The sequence below is a fragment of the Heliconius melpomene genome, chromosome 11 (assembly GCF_056956725.1).
Source record: "Heliconius melpomene rosina isolate 202511_hmr_F chromosome 11, ASM5695672v1, whole genome shotgun sequence".
NCBI lineage: Eukaryota > Metazoa > Arthropoda > Insecta > Lepidoptera > Nymphalidae > Heliconius > Heliconius melpomene.
Genome location: NC_140399.1, coordinates 2330980 through 2348421, shown reverse-complemented (window position 1 = coordinate 2348421; position 17442 = coordinate 2330980). Strand labels below are relative to the sequence as shown.

Below are 17442 nucleotides of genomic sequence, written 5' to 3'. Positions count from 1 at the left end.
TACAATTTAAAGCAAGCCTTAAAAGCAATCCAGAGGCTTAGAATACACAACGAAGGCGAAATATTTCGTTAAAACAGCCTTTTAAAGCCTGAATCTCATATAAACATGGTGGTTTTAAGGCAATTTGTTTATATGTTAAAACCTCGCCCTAACCTCGTCAGCGTAATTTTAAAAGGTTCACGAATTCTCAAATTAGAAAAATTTAAATGAAGGGCCATTATGATGAAGAACAGTGACTGAAAGCGATAGTTACGGGATCAATTCTCACTCGAAAGAATTATTGTATTTAAATATATGATATAATTTTATTATTAATTTTATAACATTTAAGGTATTTTTTCATTTAAATTATTAAAAAAATATATATTAAAATTACTTACGTTTATATTTCCATTTCTTCGTTCTGGTGTCTTGAGTTCTGCCATTCACCCGCAATGCCTTGAAAATTCGGCAGGATGTGGGGAAAGGAGTGTTTTAACACTGGGTTCCCTCTGCCCTTGGTGCGGGATACAACGTGAACGTGATTTTTTGTATTTTGTATTTATTTGTTTTTATAAAATAAATCTATTTCTTTTATTAACACATTTATTTTTATGTCAGTTATAACAATTACAGCATGTATTTTTTTCGAATTTTAATTTGTAAGTTTCTCTGTTGGAAAGGCATTATTTTTATTTATTTATTAACGTACCCCAATTAATGAAATCATTATTTAAAAAATAAACTTGATTGAAAGAACCATGATTAACATCATTATTAGAACAATGCCAATTTAAACAATGCCATCTATTTGTGAGTTTTAGAACCACATAAATGTACTCGTATCTCTAACGAACTAACTCAAGGTAAATAATATTATATAGCATAACACAGAGGTGTCACCACTCATCGTTTTTAGTATAACTTTTGATGAATTTTATAATTTTTGATAATAATTTTTTATGAAAAATAATAACTATGGAAAAATTACTAAATACTATCTATGGAAAAATTAAGATACATTAGTTAAAGTTTAAAAAATTTTGTTTTAACCATAAATACTAGGCAAAATACGCCTGGACTCTACCGTTGAACGGGCATGTTCTCAAACCTCTGTCTTAATTCTAATTACTTAATTTTTCCCAAATTTTTTTTTGCCAAATTATGTTATAAAAAAAATAAAGTGGCTTTAACACCAAGGTGGAAAATTAAAACAATTGATATTAGTTGTAATATTTATTTTTGCCAACATATAATATGCTTATCTTACTCTTATCTGTTATATATCTCTGTACATAGATATATACAAAATTATATATGTAAATAATATATATAAATACATAAGATATATTTTCAAAAAAATCATCAATTAGGAAAGATTTTAAATCATTTACGATTTACTTTATATTTTTCTTTTATTATCTTAACTAATTATTTTCTTTAAATACTTCCAGTTGGTAGTACCGACCCGATGTCGACATCAGCGAGGATAAGGTTGCCGACTATAAGCACAACTGCGCTTATTATATTAGTAATGTCCTCCTGTTAAGGAAAAATCATTCTTTAAAATCATTTTAATGTTTTTTTTCAGCGTCACTCTGAATCCCACAGCAGGGTTAGCATAAGAAACTAGTGGTAAGACACTCATTTTCCCATTTTCCGCCGAATTCTGGAGGCATTGCGTGTCATTTAATAATAATTTAACAAAAAGAAATATTGATTGCCTGATATGTATAGCTTTAGTTGGACTTTATTATCTATTTTATGGGCTTCACGCTCACAAAGTGGAGAAAGGAGTGTCTCAATTCAGTGTTGAGGCACTCTTATCTCCACTCGTTCTAGGTTCGTATTATTATTTAGATTCAATTCAATAATTGAACACGGTTTATTATAGTGGTAATATAAAAATCATAAAATAAAAAAGGAATATTAAAAATTTACATAAAATTACTATAGAACTTACCTCGAAGAATTCCAACATCTCTGGTATCAAATTGCTCAAAAATCTAGAAGCAAAATCACTGCTAGCCTTATCGTTGAACAATCCATTGATTACGGCCTGAAATAGAAATATATTTTTTTTATTTAGCTATACAGAGTAAGCTGAATATATACGCAGGGTAAGGTAGAAGGTGAAACTCAACGCCGCTTTATGTTATCTTACGAGACATGTAAAGAATTAATTCCCATGAGAGGAAATCGAACTTATAAACATCTCAATTACAATCGCTGTTCCATTAAGCCATAGTGGTTCACATGTAGCAGGGTAAATAGAGGGAGCCCAGTGTTAAGACACTCCGCTCCCATCTCGCCTCGCCTGGAAGCATGGCAAGGGCTTTGGCTTTGCCTCGGCACCAGAGCGAATAAATGAAAATATTAAAAATTAATTTTCTCGAGTAGGAATCGAACATATAACCTGTTACGTTTACCGTCACACGCTTGTGCCCCTGTGCCAGGACTGGGCTCTCTCTCTTTATTATGCATTTACCTATAATTATTATATGTTTACCTTAAATTCATCTATTCCGATACTGATGCGGCATTCATATATTGAAAGGAAAATACCATCGAGACCTAATCTTAATCCAACAATTATATGGCCTTTGACTCTTGGTTTTACTATTTGAAGTCTGAAAAAAAATATAGTAATACAGTATGAAATGATTATTAAAATTAAATAAACTATTAAGGCTATAATGGTGAAGAACTAACCCCATATCCCCATTTCCGTAGATGTCACCACCAAATATTTTGAACCACATATCGTAGTTGGCTGAAATAGTAAAGTAATATATATAAACAATTATAGTAAAATATTAACTGAAGACGAGAAAAAATTCTTAACTCAAACAATTGTCAATATTAATATTTTTTTCATTTATATATTTTTTTTTTTTGCAAAAAGCTAAATTAATTGCCATAAAATTGATATATTAGGACCACTGTTGACACATATACATGTACAACAAAAAAGAACTACTATAAGCGTGGACCCAAAGACAGTATCTAGCTCCTTTAAGTAAAATTACTCTAAATAGGATAGGAAGGTTCCCTCTAGGCAGAGGGAACCTTCCAGGGTAGGCACCCTGCTGTGTGCGGGATACGGCGTGAAGCTAATTTATTTTTATTCACATAGGAAGTGGATAATAGTGTGGTGTAACATTAAGTTCTCTCTGCCAAAGTGCCATGTGGCATCGATGATACTGGAAAAAGGTCACGTAAAAAGTATTAGCATCCCCCTGTAGATATACATGAAGAGGTCGATGACAGCGGACGAGGCAAAAGAGGTAAGCAGAGACTAAGGTTTAAAAAAATATCTTTTAGAAAAAAATATACTTACATGTATTTACATTCACTGCAGGTATAGAAAGGTCAAAGTCAAGTCTATAACGCTGCAGTAATAAAGAAACCATCGTGAACTCTATGTGTTCCATTTCAAATGTACTCAAATCACGTATGGTTAAGTCATTTATGGTGATGAAGGCACTAAAAAAAGTTAAAAATTACTTGTATTTTACTCTATTATCCGAAATTCGTTCCGAATTCGGCGGAAAGTGGGGAACGGAGTGTTTTAACACTAGATTCCCTCTGCCTATCCTGCTGTGTACGGGATACAGCGTGAAACTGATTTGATTTTTATTTTTTTAACGAATATCATACTTACTTGGGTACATTAATAATATCTTCACCAATATGAATGTTTTCTATGTTAATAGGATCTAATATGGGAAAACTTTCAGACCCCGATATCATGAGTTGCCTCAATTGTTCCAATACATTTAATATAGCTGATTCTACAACACTGTTTCTGGCTCCTTCTTCTGTAAATTAATATGTATTTTTTATTTAATTCAAGTATAAATATATCAGTCTTAACTAGTCTTTACTTCTTTACTAGTATCACAAATCCTGACAAAGCTGAATTTTGATGTAATAACATCTTATAAATCGATGAACGGCGGCTACACGAAGAAATTGTCACGTTCCGCCGGAGCCAAGCGAGCAAGGGAGAGCGCGATATAAGCGATTGGCCCAAACATCTATCCATTTAATATTACTTGTAATTAATCCATGTAATTAAGTAAATAATTAAACTTATGACGTTATTAGGTAAAATAATCATCCGTAAACCAATTGTAAAGACAACCAGTTTTTTTTTATTGAACTATTGGATTGTCCATTTGTTAGGAAAGGCTATAGGCTATATTATATCTTGCTACAACGTATAGGAACAGAGTAATAATGGAAAATATTTATTTATTTTCATTTTACCATCGTTTGGTTTATTTTCATTTTTCGTTCATTCGAATTGAAAACACCCCAGTAACAGATGAAGTCATTCATTATTCATGCAATTATCACTTTAAAACCATGTTATCGTAAAAAAGATTCATAGGTGCACGTTGTTAGTACATATACCTAAGTACATTACTATCATATTAAAAATCAGAATTACTAAATCAAAACTGTGGCAATATAGATAAGATAGCGCTTATTGTAGATTATATTTAATTTGATAAAATTTTATTGCAAAGAAAATATTATGGCTTAGTGTAAGTACTTGAATGACTTTGTGGTCGGAATGTAAAAAAAATAATAACTTACGTGTGTTTTCTAAAATTTCTTTTAATAGAGCAACATTTTGATTTACTTTGGTCTCCAAAGGCAAAGCGTTTGCAAAGCCTAAGAGAGCTAGAAGCAACACTTCTGGTCGCATGATTTCCTGAAAAATAGTAGTATGTTAAAAGATCCTTTATTTGTGTTGTAAGCTCTCATTTCGTGCTAAATTTTATAACTGAAGGTCCACTGAATATACTCTACAGCTTTTGAATACGCGGCGAATTTCGAACAAAATGCAAAACCAATACATAAATAAATACTCGTATCTTTTGATTGCGTAAGCTCAGATTCTTAATTTTAAAGCTTAACACGTCCACTCTATCTCGAGATAAATTATTTTTAAATACAAACAGCATATTATCCTATAAGGGTTCCGCTTTTACCTTTTGAGGTACGGAACCGTAAAAGTAACAAACAGTTATAGAAAATAATTTAAATAACTTACCTCAAATGAATATACTGGTTAGGACCCAATGTAATATGGGGCGTGCTAGCTCGGTGCTACTAGAGGCTTAATTGATAACAACACTCAAATAATCTATATCAAAATAATATATAATGACGTAAACACGATCACGAAATTTGATCATTTTCAGAAGAGTACAAATATCAGTTTTAATCTACTACTTCTAGGTTCACATTGTAACACTAGCTGGTGGGTGAAAAGAACGGAGCGCGGAGTTTTCACATACCTATTTCGATTCGTCCACTGTCATCAACTTCTCCATATATGCCCTCTGAGAAGTCTTCATGCTTTTTACGTGACCTTCCTTTGTGAAGGCCAATCGAGGTTTCCCTCTACCTCTCTTATCTGTCATTTTTCCTACATTAATATTTTTTCCATTACCCATTCGTTAGACGTACCCAAACTAAATGAGCACATGAGCTTCTTCATTCTCACTTTGACATCCGCGCTAGTACTTACCATTCTTTGTATCTCTTCATCGTGGATTCGAGGTCGCATCTTCACAGCATTCATTTTTCTTTAATGTTCTGTGACCCACGTTGCGTATATCCCATGATCGATACAGACATACGATCTTTCAGCGTGGTGACTAATGCCTGCAACTCGTATTCTGATGATGCAATGAGCACTGCATCGTCTGCAAACAGGCGACTTACATCTCCCGTCCCCCCCATGTCATTTTGTTTTATTCTTGGTGAACGAATTCGACTCGTACTTCTTTTCGCAACTTCTTGTTTTTATATTCACATTTTTTTTCTACTTATGGTAAACGTACCATAAGAAGAAAAAGAATAAACATATTCTTACTTCTAGGACTTCTTACTTTTAAACGTATTCTTACTTCTAGGACTTCTAGGTTTCTAGATTCTTTTAGATTCTTTTTTGGAAATACATATCCCTTTCAATAGAGCATAACAGTCGTATTGGTAGTCGTTCCGTACACATCTCACTTGGTAAAATTGTTATATTTAAATTAAAATAAACCAAGATTTTTATTTTGCATAGTTGGGCTGTAATACCTAGGTATAAGTTACATATGTTTAAATATTTTTTTTGTTTTTTTAAAAAAACTAGCTTCACACTGTATCCCGCACATGGCATAGACATGGTACAGGGATCCTAACAACGCAGCCTTGAGACACTTCGTTCTCATTACAGCAGTTCCGTTCTCCATTTTCCGCGCAATTCTAGATTCTAGAGGAAATAAAAAATAATATTTTTGACATTTTTAAAGTGTTATTCCACAAAAATTATTCTTAATAACCTCCTTTTCTTACAGAAGTCGGTTAAAAAGAAAAATACTTATTTAGAAAACGTATGAAACATGCTAACAATATAAATGAGAAAGTATGGCTTAGTGGTAAGAGCGCCTGGTCGGTTTCCAGGAGGCACGGGTTCGAGTGCGGAACTCGAACTCGTACGTTCAAATATTTATACGTCTTCTAAATAAATTAATATTTCATTTCCCCGAGTGGAAATCGAACACACGCTTGTAACCTTGCGCAACCACGACTGGGTTCAAATTATAATAACTACTCATAAACATTAATAAATGAATCAATTTTGCCTAATCGTAATAAATAAAACAAATGTATTTTTAAAATATTTTATTATAGTTAATTAAAAAAATATCATAACCATATCACAGGGGCATTCATTATCGGTGATTTTGAGGTGTCTTCTGTATTCGGCTTATAAACTACAATAATAACTGAATGGAGTCTTTTAAAGCAATTGATAAATGATTTGCAAATGTTTATTTATTTCTATGGAAACTAAAGTAATGATGGGCGCCTCAGTAATTCGTTCAAAGCAGATTTTGCTACTTCTGCAAGAATGCTGTCAATTTGATTCTGAAAAAAATAATAAAATTAGGTAGGTACTTAGGTCTAAAAAAATTTTTTTTAATGAAATTTAGAAATTGAAGTGTTATGAAAAGTGTAACTACATAAGTATTTCAGATATATGTATATATGTACATGGATATATATCCATTATAGAATGAGATCCCAGGGCCCTCAGACCTACGTCGTTTTAGCAAAACTGAATTAACCTCAATTTTAAATATATTATTTACGCGTCAATTTCAAACCCCTTATAAGTATACAGTCCTCAAAATTTCAGCTTTGTTAAAATGACGTAGGTCTGGGGGCCCTCGGATATTGAGCTATTACTTATGATGATAATTATTAACTGAAGGTTTCAATAAGCGAAACGTTAACCAACTTTTGAGCAGTTAAAACTCACCTTATTATCATCAAGAAAATCAATCAGTGACTCCTTAAAAAACTTGTTCACAGCCTCTGAGTAGTCATTACCCAAAGCTTTTACCGACAAATTAGACTGAAAAAAATATTAGAACAAAGTAAATATACATGTAATATATACATATGTAGTAATGGAAATATATATAGTAGTAGTACATTGAACTGATGTTAAAATGGTGGAGTACTGTCGAGTGGAAACTGGAACAGAAAAAAAACTGGAAAAAAATCAGCTTCACACTATATTCCAGGGTAGGCAGAGTTAAGACACTCCGTTCCCACATTTCCACCGAATTCCGGAGGCATTGTGTGTTGAGTAGCGGAACTCAACACCGCGTTTTGCCTGGACACCAGAGCGAAGGTATGTAAATATATATTTTTTAATAAATATTTTTTATTATAAATTTATGTTTTAATTCGTAATTTATAAATTATCAAAGAGTACATTGGAAAACAAAAAAATGGACAATTTTGTTTTATTTTCTCTTACTTTGCACCTCTTTTTACGATGATAATATAATGAAATTAAAATAATTTTCATTTAAATTAGAGTAATTATGAAATATGCAAAAATAACGTAGGGAAATGAATAAATACCTCAATAGAACCTGCTTCAAAGTTAAGGACAACGTTGCTAACACTTATTCCGTTGCTAAAATCAAAATCGATTATGGATGAAATAGCGAAACTTTTCACGATTGCACTGAAATTAATAAAATATAATTAATAAAAAAAAATATGGAAAAATATAAAAAAAATACAAGGTCAATAAAAATAAGTTATTTTAAGTATCCTTATTATAAAGAATTTAAATTAATTGTATATTAATAAATATTTTATTTAGTAGACTTACTTGCCACTTAATTCAACTTTATAGTTGTTATCGAGAACTTTTAATTCAGTCTCGAAGTTACCTGAAATTGATAGGTATGATCAGTTAAATACTTTTGAGACTTTAGAAGGAAGAAATTGAGGATGTCATGGCGTAGCGGCACAGAGTCCGTGTTGTGGGTTCGATTCTCAATCGAGGAAATAAATTAATTTTATTTATTCGCTCCGGCAATAAAACGCGACGTTAAGTCCCGTCCATAAACGCACAATGTATCGGAATGTGAGAAATGGAGTATTTTATCACTAGGTTCCCTCTATTCACCCTGATATATGCAGGTTAAAATCTCCCACTCGGAGAATAACATATTTCATTCATTTTCATTTTTCCAGTTTGTAGACAAAGCACAAAGCCTTGCTCTACTTCCGCCAATGTATCTGTATAGTATTATTTATTAAAATCATAGTATATAAAATAATTAACTCACCGATAGATATATTAAGAGGGTTTGTCCATGCCTGTGACAAATCAATTACCAGTCTTCGGAGGGAATGTATGTAACCTGCAGAATCTACACTGATCTTGCTTAACCCTGATATTTGTAGATTATTAACGGAACCTCCGACTTCAATGATCCTGTAATAGATATATTACATACAATATTTTGTCTTCTTGGAGACGCTAACGCCATTTTTATTTGCTGGCTATTTACGGCCAGATCACAATTGCCATTTCCTTAATAGATGATGAGGCATTGAGGATACCAAGAAACCAATTGTTTGATACAATTGGTTACCATTGACTATTGTCACGGACGAGGAGAGTGATAGTATCTAACACAGGTCTAACACAGGCCTATCTTAGGGACCAAAATGAAGAAAAGAAGCCTTTATTCCTTCAAATACTGTAGCATCCATTTCACACTGATGAGGATACTCCTAGTCGTCAGGAACGCAAGCTATTTCACCAATTGACTAAGATAATAACTATTATTCCCTTTAATTAAAAAAAAAAAAACAAAACAACACTACCTACTCAAAAATTTAAAAACCCGTTGACTTGCCATCCTGAAATTGATACGGTATCTTCGGTGGGCGAGTCTGACTCGCACTTGACCGATTTTTTTTTATGTTTATGTACTTTAAATAATTCATGTAAGTTCTTTAATAGCGAAGTTAAAATAAATGTAATCATAACAAAACTTACGAGGGAATAATTGCATTTTTAAATTTGGCATTTTCAATTTCCAGTGGATCGAGTCCAGCATCTACAATCCTCTGTGCAAGTCGATTAAAATATCTATAGATCTGTAGCGTAACGAAGTCAGATAGATCTTGTTCTGCAAGAATAAGTTTAAATCATTATTTTTCACACAGAGAGAAAACAGAGAGAGAGAGAGAGAGAGAGAGAACGTTGTGTGAAGAAAAAAGTATCATTTTCTGTTTTTTCTGTTTCACTGACGCGATGATATAACAATATTTTAATAGTCTTCTGTCGAGATCGAATTATGACCTCAATGTAATTTAAACTAACAATTAGAAGGTTCGAATAAATCTTTTATAATATACGTTTAATATGTATAATATATGTTTTTAACATTATACTGTATGTCCTCTGACTTCTCTGCTATATGACCGTGTTAAGAGGCGAAGGTCAACGTGCTTGTATTCTTACTAACGCAGCCAAAGGAAAATGCTTCACGATTACGGTTTATTTATTTATTTATTTATTGTTTTATTGAATTAAACCAATAGAAAATTACATTAAGACAATTTTACAAGTCGATTTTTTTTTGACAAAGAAAATCGCTTGAATGTCAAGAATTTGAACCTTTGATATCTCGCTAGGATTCCCTGTGCGGAGATATCCAATGGTTAAAAGCTATGCCTCTGTTACAATAATAAATATGTAATACATACCAGTTATAAAACGAGAATCTGCATAGGTGCTTCCACCAAATATGAGAAGAACAAGGATGGATATCTTCATTTTATAATGTAGTTATTCTGTAATGCAAAGACCAATATACAATATTACATGTCATTTTGTCACTAATTTTATTTTACTTTAAATGGTCAAAACTTATAAAAGTGTAAAAAATACTCTTTTTTCGTATACAGCTTCACGCTGTATCCCGCACATAGCGGGTTAGGCAGAGGGAACCTAGTGTTAAGACACTCCGTTCCCCACTTTCTGCCGAATTCAGAATGCATTGCGTGATGAGTAAAAAATAATATACATATTATATTTACCTTACCGCAGTCACAATTAAAATTAATTGAAAATATAAATTTATCGGTAATATATACATACGTCTACTTTAATCTGAAGATTATTTTTATCTAACAATTAACTAATAACGGAAACCATCAATATGTTTATTAAGATAAAAAAATTAACTACATATATGTTATTTGGGCCATTCTACTTTGTTTAAACACATAAAAAAACTATTTAATTAAAATTTTGCACTAATTTTGTGACACTAGTTACCCAGTCAGTTTTTACTGTTTTATTAGGGTTCCGTACTCAAGAAAATGGAACTCTTATAGGATATTTTTATTGTCTGTCTGTCGTTCAAGACTACTTCAAGATCGCGTGAAGATATCAAACTGAGATAAATAACAAGTATTCATGTCGATGGTCTCTTAAAGCAAATAAAAAATGAAGCTTCTAAGTCAATGCAATCAAAAAATACGATGATATATGCATCGATTTTGCTACAACTTGTATTAAATTTTCTGCGTAATCAAAATCTATAGACTTCCCCAGGACCTAGTCATAAAATTTAGCATGAACTGAGAATTTACAATACAAATAAAAAAAGCGAAAGTAAAAAGTTATACTATATAATTTCCTATTGACCTAGTCCTGTAATTGGTACGGAACTCTTGGTAAGCGAGTTCAACTCGCAATTAACCGGTGGTTTTATATTATAAACTAGTGGACCCGAATGCGGCTACGCCCGCTTGAACTATACGAATATTTATTAAATATATTTATGTTTTGATGATTTGATGAAATTTTTTTTCAGTTTTCAATAGAGAGCTCATTTTGGGTGACGTTTTGTAACAACAAACTTTGCAAATCTTTGCTTAGCAACTGTCGTATAGCGACGGTTGTTATTAACACGGCGGAATAAATGCATGTCAAATTAATAAATATTTTAATATATTGGTATATATCGAAAATATTACAAATATGAGAAAAAAAAGTATCCTATGTTCATCCCGAGACCCTCAAGTATAGTATATTTTATCACAATTAAATTAGCGGTTTGGCCCTGATTGCGTTAAAGACAGGCAGACAGACAGACAGAGTTACTTTGGAATTTATAATATAGGTATGGATAATAAAAAAAAGAGGAGACATTTTATTCGAGCCTATACATTTTTGCGTCATAATAAATAATGACTATTATTTTAAAATCATAATTAATGATTTGATCAATAGTATAAAGTTGTTGATAATTTGTTTTAGAAACAGATTATTATCTAAAGAGATATAACGCAAGTAGTCTTTCTAGTGTTCAACTGAACTTATAAACACTTACAAATATGTATAACTAGCGGCCCGCCTGCGGCTTCGCCCGCGTGAACTACGTTATTATTAATTTCTGTCTCCCTGTGTACCTACGTCCTATAAATAACGTTCATGCAAAATATGAGACTCCTAGCATTTGTAGTAACGAATGACAAAGACAAATGTAATTAGTAATGAAGTTTCATACAAACTTTCAACCAAAAAAACAAACCCTTAGAAGTTGAATATTGCAAATTCCCGTCTTAGCGAGCACCTGCGTCCTATAAGTAACTCCTACGCAAAATTTGAGATTCCTGGCACATGTAGTTTCTGAGATTTCGTGATGAGTGAGTGACCTTTCGATTTTATATATATATATATATAGATTACAAAAACAAGCATTTGTCGTTGTTAAACGTCTAAAGTAGTTTTTTATCAGCTTCACGCTGCATGCCGCTCACAGCAGGGTAGACAGAGAGAACCTTAAGGCACTCAAGTTCTCAATTTTCTACCAAACTATCTTTCTAAATCTGATGGTTTAATATTGACATTACTATCTCACATGATGACAATCTCGCGAAGGCCAAAAAAGGAAAATATCTAAATATTTGGACCTAGTCCATGAGATTACCGCTATGTGGGATGTCAATGCGATTATCATTGTGCCCATAGTGGGTTCGATTAACGGGTTAATAGCGAAAAGCCAATATCTTAAGAGGTTCTCGCTTAGCTGTTGGATCAAGAACCGGATGCAGAAGGCAGTTTTGCTTGAGGGGCCCGTATTGTAAGGAGATCCCTTTCTCTAGAGCCCTATCCACACATGGCTTGGAACCTTGTCCCACCGTCGCGTCGCAGAAGTGTTTTTTTATATTTTTTGATATGTATTTTTTATTACAACTGATATTTAAAAATGTAAAGCGATAACGATAGCCAAATATTTCTTGGTACGATAAACAATTATGAATACAATGTACGAATAGAAATAAAAAATATATCTTACATTTTTTCCTCATCACAGGATAGATAAAAGTTACTTTGTGTTCCTAAACTTTTACAACCAATTTATTCTATATTCCCTAACCTCAAAAGGCAGTCCCTTTTGAGGTAATATCTCTTGTATAAATACAAATATTTAATGTAGACTTAAATACACTGCAGAGTCTACACTGAACTTGCTTAACCCTGATATTTGAAGGTTATTAACGGAGCCGCCGACTTCAATGATCCTGTAATAGATATATTACAAAACAACTATACCTAATCAGCTGTAGCTCCTCTGGTGTTGCACAGGGTCGTGGGCTGCGGTGATCACCATTTGGTGACCCGAAAGCTCGTTTGCCTTGTCCTTTTTCCATAAAAAAAAATCACATCACAACATTATAACGCAGTTTGTGTGGATTAAAATTCTGTAAAGCCAGTAGTTACCCCCACTAACCCCCACGTAAGCATGACAGATTGTGAGTTCAGTGAAAAGCGGGAAAAGGTATCTAATGGGGAGAATTGTTTTGACACTACATTCGTTCTATATGCAGGATACTATGTAAATCTAAAATACCCTAAAAAAAACCCTAAAAAAAAAGACCCTAAAAAATTCTATACCCGTAGTAATCTTCTGTTAGTGATCTTCTCCCCTTATGAACATACCAAAATTAATCTTTCTGTATATAACAAAAGAGTATTACATAATATATTATAGAGAAAAAGCTTTTATATAACTGTAAAAGCCTTTTCTCTAATATTAATTAATCTGATTATCATAGAAATTTCTACACGTATTCTTAAAGGTTTTTTATTTAAAAAAAATATATATACATATTTTAAAAAAGTGCAGCTTTACTCTGTATCCCGCATAGTAGTATTGGGGGCCTAGTGTTAAATTATAAATATAGAATTTCTTAAGAAATAATAGCCATAAGCCATTTAAAATTATTATAAGATTAATTTAAAATTATTAAATTATGATAGAGAAATAAAAAATAAGTAATACAAATAATAATAATTTATTTTATAGTAGCTGTACAAAATTTTGTTTTCAAACAATTTCACATCCAACGCGCAGTTCGTTTGTAAGCTCTTTAGTTTATAATACTGTCAAAAATAATGCGGATGACATCTTCGAGAGCCCTGTTGAGTTCATTCTATAACAAAAGAAGACTATTAAAGTTCTGTGAAACCAAAATGATAGTATTGTTAGTTTAATAAAAGGTTTGTCCTTAATTTTAAATGGTTTTTTACTGTTTCACGCTATATAATGCTGCGTACCTCTAAGCGCAAGATACAGGGTGAACCTAATAAGATAAGTAATTGAGTTAGTGGAATATCTTACCCTGTTATTCTCTAAAATTGAAGGAATACTGTCTTGAAGAACCCTGTTGACAACTTCCGAGTAGTCTTGCCCGAGGACTTTCACAGAGAGATTTACCTGTAAAAAAAATGTTTTTTTAATTATATCAATTAGTACAGTTTAATATTTAATATCGGAATATCTTAACACTAGGTTACCAGGTCCCTTTTATCTACTCTGATTCTGACTGCCAACAGTGTAAAGCTATAAAAAAAAAATAAAGACAAATATCACCTGTGGGTGATAAGGCCGCCTTTACACCATTTTTCATTTGTTTTTTTTTCTGTTTCTTGTTTAAGTTGATTTGTGTTTTTTCGTTTCATGTTTTAGTTAATTAATATCAATTATGGTGTAATAAAGTATTAAAATAAAATAAATAAATATTTTTAAACTTACCTCAGGAACTCCGAAGTACAAATCGAGAGTGACGCTACGAAGGCTAATGCCTTCAATGATGCTTATGTTCAGATTGACCTCAGCAGAGAAACTGAATCCTCTGATAACAGCACTGTAATAAACAATATTATTTTTATATTATTACGTTTGTTTTTCTAGTGATAATAATAATAATGTGTCACTCAGAGAAATGAGTGATTTCATTTCCTCTCTCTATTTATTACACGGGTTAATATAAAAATTACGGAATCTAATTGACGACATACGTATATATTTTTATTTATGACTAAACGAATATTAAAACTTATTTCTTTCTTTAAGTAAATGAAATTATAAACTAAAAATTATATTTTTAGAGTACCAACCTGCCGCTTACTTCACCTTCATAAACATTGTCCAAAGCCTTTACATTTACACCAGAACCACCTGAAATTAGAAATATAAAATTTTCATTTCTTTATCCAATTCTACTCTATGATCCCAGGTAAAGCAAGGAATTGAAAAAAGCTAATATTTAAAAGTACTTACCAATTGACAAGCTGACCTCAGGCAGTGACACTTGGAAAGTAAGTCTGTTGATGATAGGAACATACTCCAAATTGTCAACAACGATGTTACTAAGACCATTGAAGCTCAGGTCCTGGAGGTAAGCTTCAATTTCCAAGATACTGTAATGAATTAGAATTATACTTTAAACACTTACATATGTATTTTGTAAGTTTGATGATACATACATTTTTTTAAGTTCACGCTTTATCTGGTTCTAGTGTTACGACACTCCGTTCCCGTTACCAGATCAGATCCTCGGTTTACCAGAGCGAGAAAATGAAAACATTAAATATGTGTATTTCCTTGAATGGGAATCGAACCCACAACCTGTCACGATTAAAGTCCAACGGCCTCAAAAAATAATTTATAATAATCTGCCTATGATATAATCACTGCACTGAAATTAATGCTTAACTTACCCAGGAACGATTTGATTTTCATAATGTAAACTTTCGATTTCAACTGGATCCAGATTCAGCCTTTGAATGGTTTCCTTCGCTTGGTCGATGATGCCCTGGATTCGGTCTTCAACGGAACGAGCTTCACGCGCATCTGTCAATCAACATCATCGTACAAATTTTATAAATGTGAATGTAAGTTTGTCTGTTACGCTTTCACACCTAAACTACTCAATCGATTATCATGAAACTTTGTATACATATTCTTAGTAGTATTAGAAAGAACAATGGATACTTAAAAAAAGGTTTTATGTGAACATTTCAAGCTTTTGCATAAATTTTCTATAATTTCTATAAATTCACTTTAAGAGGTGAAACCACGATTGGGTTGCAAATAGTGGTAGTAGAAGTAGTTGCTGTTGCTGTTGTTGTTGTTATTGTTTTTGTTGTTGTTGTCGTATTTTAAATGAAAACATATGAACATGTACTTACCATCAACAGCTTGAGGATAGGCGAAAGCGCCTGCAACGACCAGGAGGATCGCGAATACGGAGGTCTTCATCATGAATTGTAATTAGACTGGAAAAATATAATTTATGTATATTTATAATAATATCTGATAACTTCATATCAAATGCAATTATTTATTTAAATTTATCTAACTTAATCGTTAAAAGAATTAAGTTAGAAAATACAAAAAAGAGGAACTATAAAGCTGTGTCTCACCTGACAATCACAATTTACAATAAAAAAATCAATTCATTCGGTCACTATTTATACGATTTTTTGTAAGAAAATAATTTAATCTCTGAATATAATTAGTAATTTAGAAACGGATATGATTAATTATTTTATAATATTTACGAAAAAAATGAGGATTACTGTGATAACACCTTTAGGGTTCAGCTAATGAACAACTGGCTATGTTTTTTATTTTTTTTTATTTTTATATAGTCGGGATTTTTTGTTTTTATAATTATTTTTTATTTCACACTTTTTTGCTAGAATTTAATAGCTAACCTAATACCTAATAGCAAAGCTAATAAACCCTAACAAAATATATTAATTATAATCTTTTATGAAGAGGAAAAATGCATCTAAGTCACGATAATAAAATATTAGATTTATTTATACTTATAATATAAATGATAAAATATAATATATTTTTAATTTATAAAAACTTAAACCTGATATTGTTTTAATTTAGTAAATATTTTTTTATCGGCGGAAGTTGCCACCTGGACAACATCGTCAGGTGGCACCAGCACCGATAGGAAGGATTAGTACATTATCGTAATTAAGATAAAGACAGCCGTTGCAATTTGTTTTGGTTTTAAATAAATTTATTCTATGAATAATTATACACTTATGTAATCTTATTACTTTGACTATACATATAAAAGAACCCAGCGATTAGTTTTAAGAATTATTACTATTCACAAGCATAAGAGTTAAGTTGAGTTCTGCCACACAACATGCAAAGCCTCCAGAATTCGGCAGAGACTGGGGAACGGAGTGTGTTAACACTGGGTTCCCTCTGCCCTGCTGAGTGCGGGATACAGCGTGCCCATATGTATGTCTTAAATAAGTTAACAACATTATTTACCCAGTTTTTGTTTAGAGAACATTCTATGATTATTAATTTAAACTTAAACTTTTCATATATATAAACTTTGAACTCAATTTCACAAAGCTGTAAATTCAATTTCTACTCGAGAAAATAAAATTTACATTAATATTGTAAACATGCTACAAAAAGTACTGAACCGATTTCGAAAATTCTTTCACTGTTAAAATGTTACGTTATCACTGAGTTACATAGACTATGTTTATTATAATAAAAAAAATTAAAATCCTCACTAAAACTTCAACATAGAGGTTGACTGTGCTGTGAACTTTACCTCACTTTTATCAAACTTTTATCACTCTAATAAATCAGTTCTGAGATTATCAAAACAGTCAGAATTTTCAGGATGAGAATGATATACCTGAATCTATTAAATCATACCATTTTCATCTCTATACATTCTGGGCACAAAAATGTATGGTTAAATTGTTTCAGTCCCCTTACGATT

The 17442-nt window shown here is 31.8% G+C and overlaps 3 protein-coding genes and 1 long non-coding RNA gene across 4 annotated transcripts; all 4 read right to left on the bottom strand.

Annotated features, from left to right (window-relative positions):
- Positions 1–1200: 1200 nt before the first annotated feature.
- Positions 1201–4706, bottom strand: LOC146534309 (uncharacterized). The gene is made up of 7 exons (XM_085193063.1): positions 4585–4706; positions 3644–3800; positions 3320–3465; positions 2692–2752; positions 2489–2609; positions 1943–2038; positions 1201–1521 (listed from the first exon to the last, which is right to left on the bottom strand). Exons 1-7 carry the CDS (start codon positions 4694–4696, stop codon positions 1420–1422), a joined length of 795 nt encoding a protein of 264 aa, XP_085049189.1. The 5' UTR covers positions 4697–4706; the 3' UTR covers positions 1201–1419.
- Positions 4707–6738: 2032 nt separating this feature from the next.
- LOC146534308 (uncharacterized) lies at positions 6739–10493 on the bottom strand. Its single transcript, XM_085193239.1, has 8 exons — positions 10411–10493; positions 10078–10164; positions 9365–9497; positions 8646–8794; positions 8183–8243; positions 7927–8032; positions 7313–7408; positions 6739–6918 (listed from the first exon to the last, which is right to left on the bottom strand). The coding sequence occupies exons 2-8, from the start codon at positions 10145–10147 to the stop codon at positions 6841–6843; spliced, it is 693 nt and encodes a 230-aa protein (XP_085049365.1). The 5' UTR covers positions 10148–10164; positions 10411–10493; the 3' UTR covers positions 6739–6840.
- A 3171-nt stretch (positions 10494–13664) lies between these two features.
- LOC146534307 (uncharacterized) lies at positions 13665–14167 on the bottom strand. Its single transcript, XR_014878476.1, has 2 exons — positions 14007–14167; positions 13665–13818 (listed from the first exon to the last, which is right to left on the bottom strand). It is a non-coding gene; the product is annotated as an uncharacterized LOC146534307 (long non-coding RNA).
- Positions 14168–14354: 187 nt separating this feature from the next.
- Positions 14355–15995, bottom strand: LOC146534306 (uncharacterized). The gene is made up of 5 exons (XM_085193266.1): positions 15860–15995; positions 15389–15521; positions 14949–15088; positions 14786–14846; positions 14355–14532 (listed from the first exon to the last, which is right to left on the bottom strand). The coding sequence occupies exons 1-5, from the start codon at positions 15930–15932 to the stop codon at positions 14355–14357; spliced, it is 585 nt and encodes a 194-aa protein (XP_085049392.1). The 5' UTR covers positions 15933–15995.
- Positions 15996–17442: the final 1447 nt, after the last annotated feature.

What these genes read in the sequence shown, in the direction of transcription:
- LOC146534308 (XM_085193239.1), bottom strand. Translation starts at nt 10,147, where the DNA reads ATGAAGATATCCATCCTTGTTCTTCTCATATTTGGTGGAAGCACCTAT. An exon ending in AGATTCTCGTTTTATAACTG is followed by an intron (nt 9,498 to 10,077) that starts GTATGTATTACA and finishes TTATTCTTGCAG; the next exon opens with AACAAGATCTATCTGACTTC. An exon ending in CCCTCTTAATATATCTATCG is followed by an intron (nt 8,244 to 8,645) that starts GTGAGTTAATTA and finishes TATCAATTTCAG; the next exon opens with GTAACTTCGAGACTGAATTA.
- LOC146534309 (XM_085193063.1), bottom strand. Translation starts at nt 4,696, where the DNA reads ATGCGACCAGAAGTGTTGCTTCTAGCTCTCTTAGGCTTTGCAAACGCT. An exon ending in GATATTATTAATGTACCCAA is followed by an intron (nt 3,466 to 3,643) that starts GTAAGTATGATA and finishes AACTTTTTTTAG; the next exon opens with TGCCTTCATCACCATAAATG. An exon ending in TACGGAAATGGGGATATGGG is followed by an intron (nt 2,610 to 2,691) that starts GTTAGTTCTTCA and finishes ATTTTTTTTCAG; the next exon opens with ACTTCAAATAGTAAAACCAA.
- LOC146534306 (XM_085193266.1), bottom strand. Translation starts at nt 15,932, where the DNA reads ATGATGAAGACCTCCGTATTCGCGATCCTCCTGGTCGTTGCAGGCGCT. An exon ending in CTATCCTCAAGCTGTTGATG is followed by an intron (nt 15,522 to 15,859) that starts GTAAGTACATGT and finishes GTTGATTGACAG; the next exon opens with ATGCGCGTGAAGCTCGTTCC. An exon ending in GAAAATCAAATCGTTCCTGG is followed by an intron (nt 15,089 to 15,388) that starts GTAAGTTAAGCA and finishes AATTCATTACAG; the next exon opens with TATCTTGGAAATTGAAGCTT.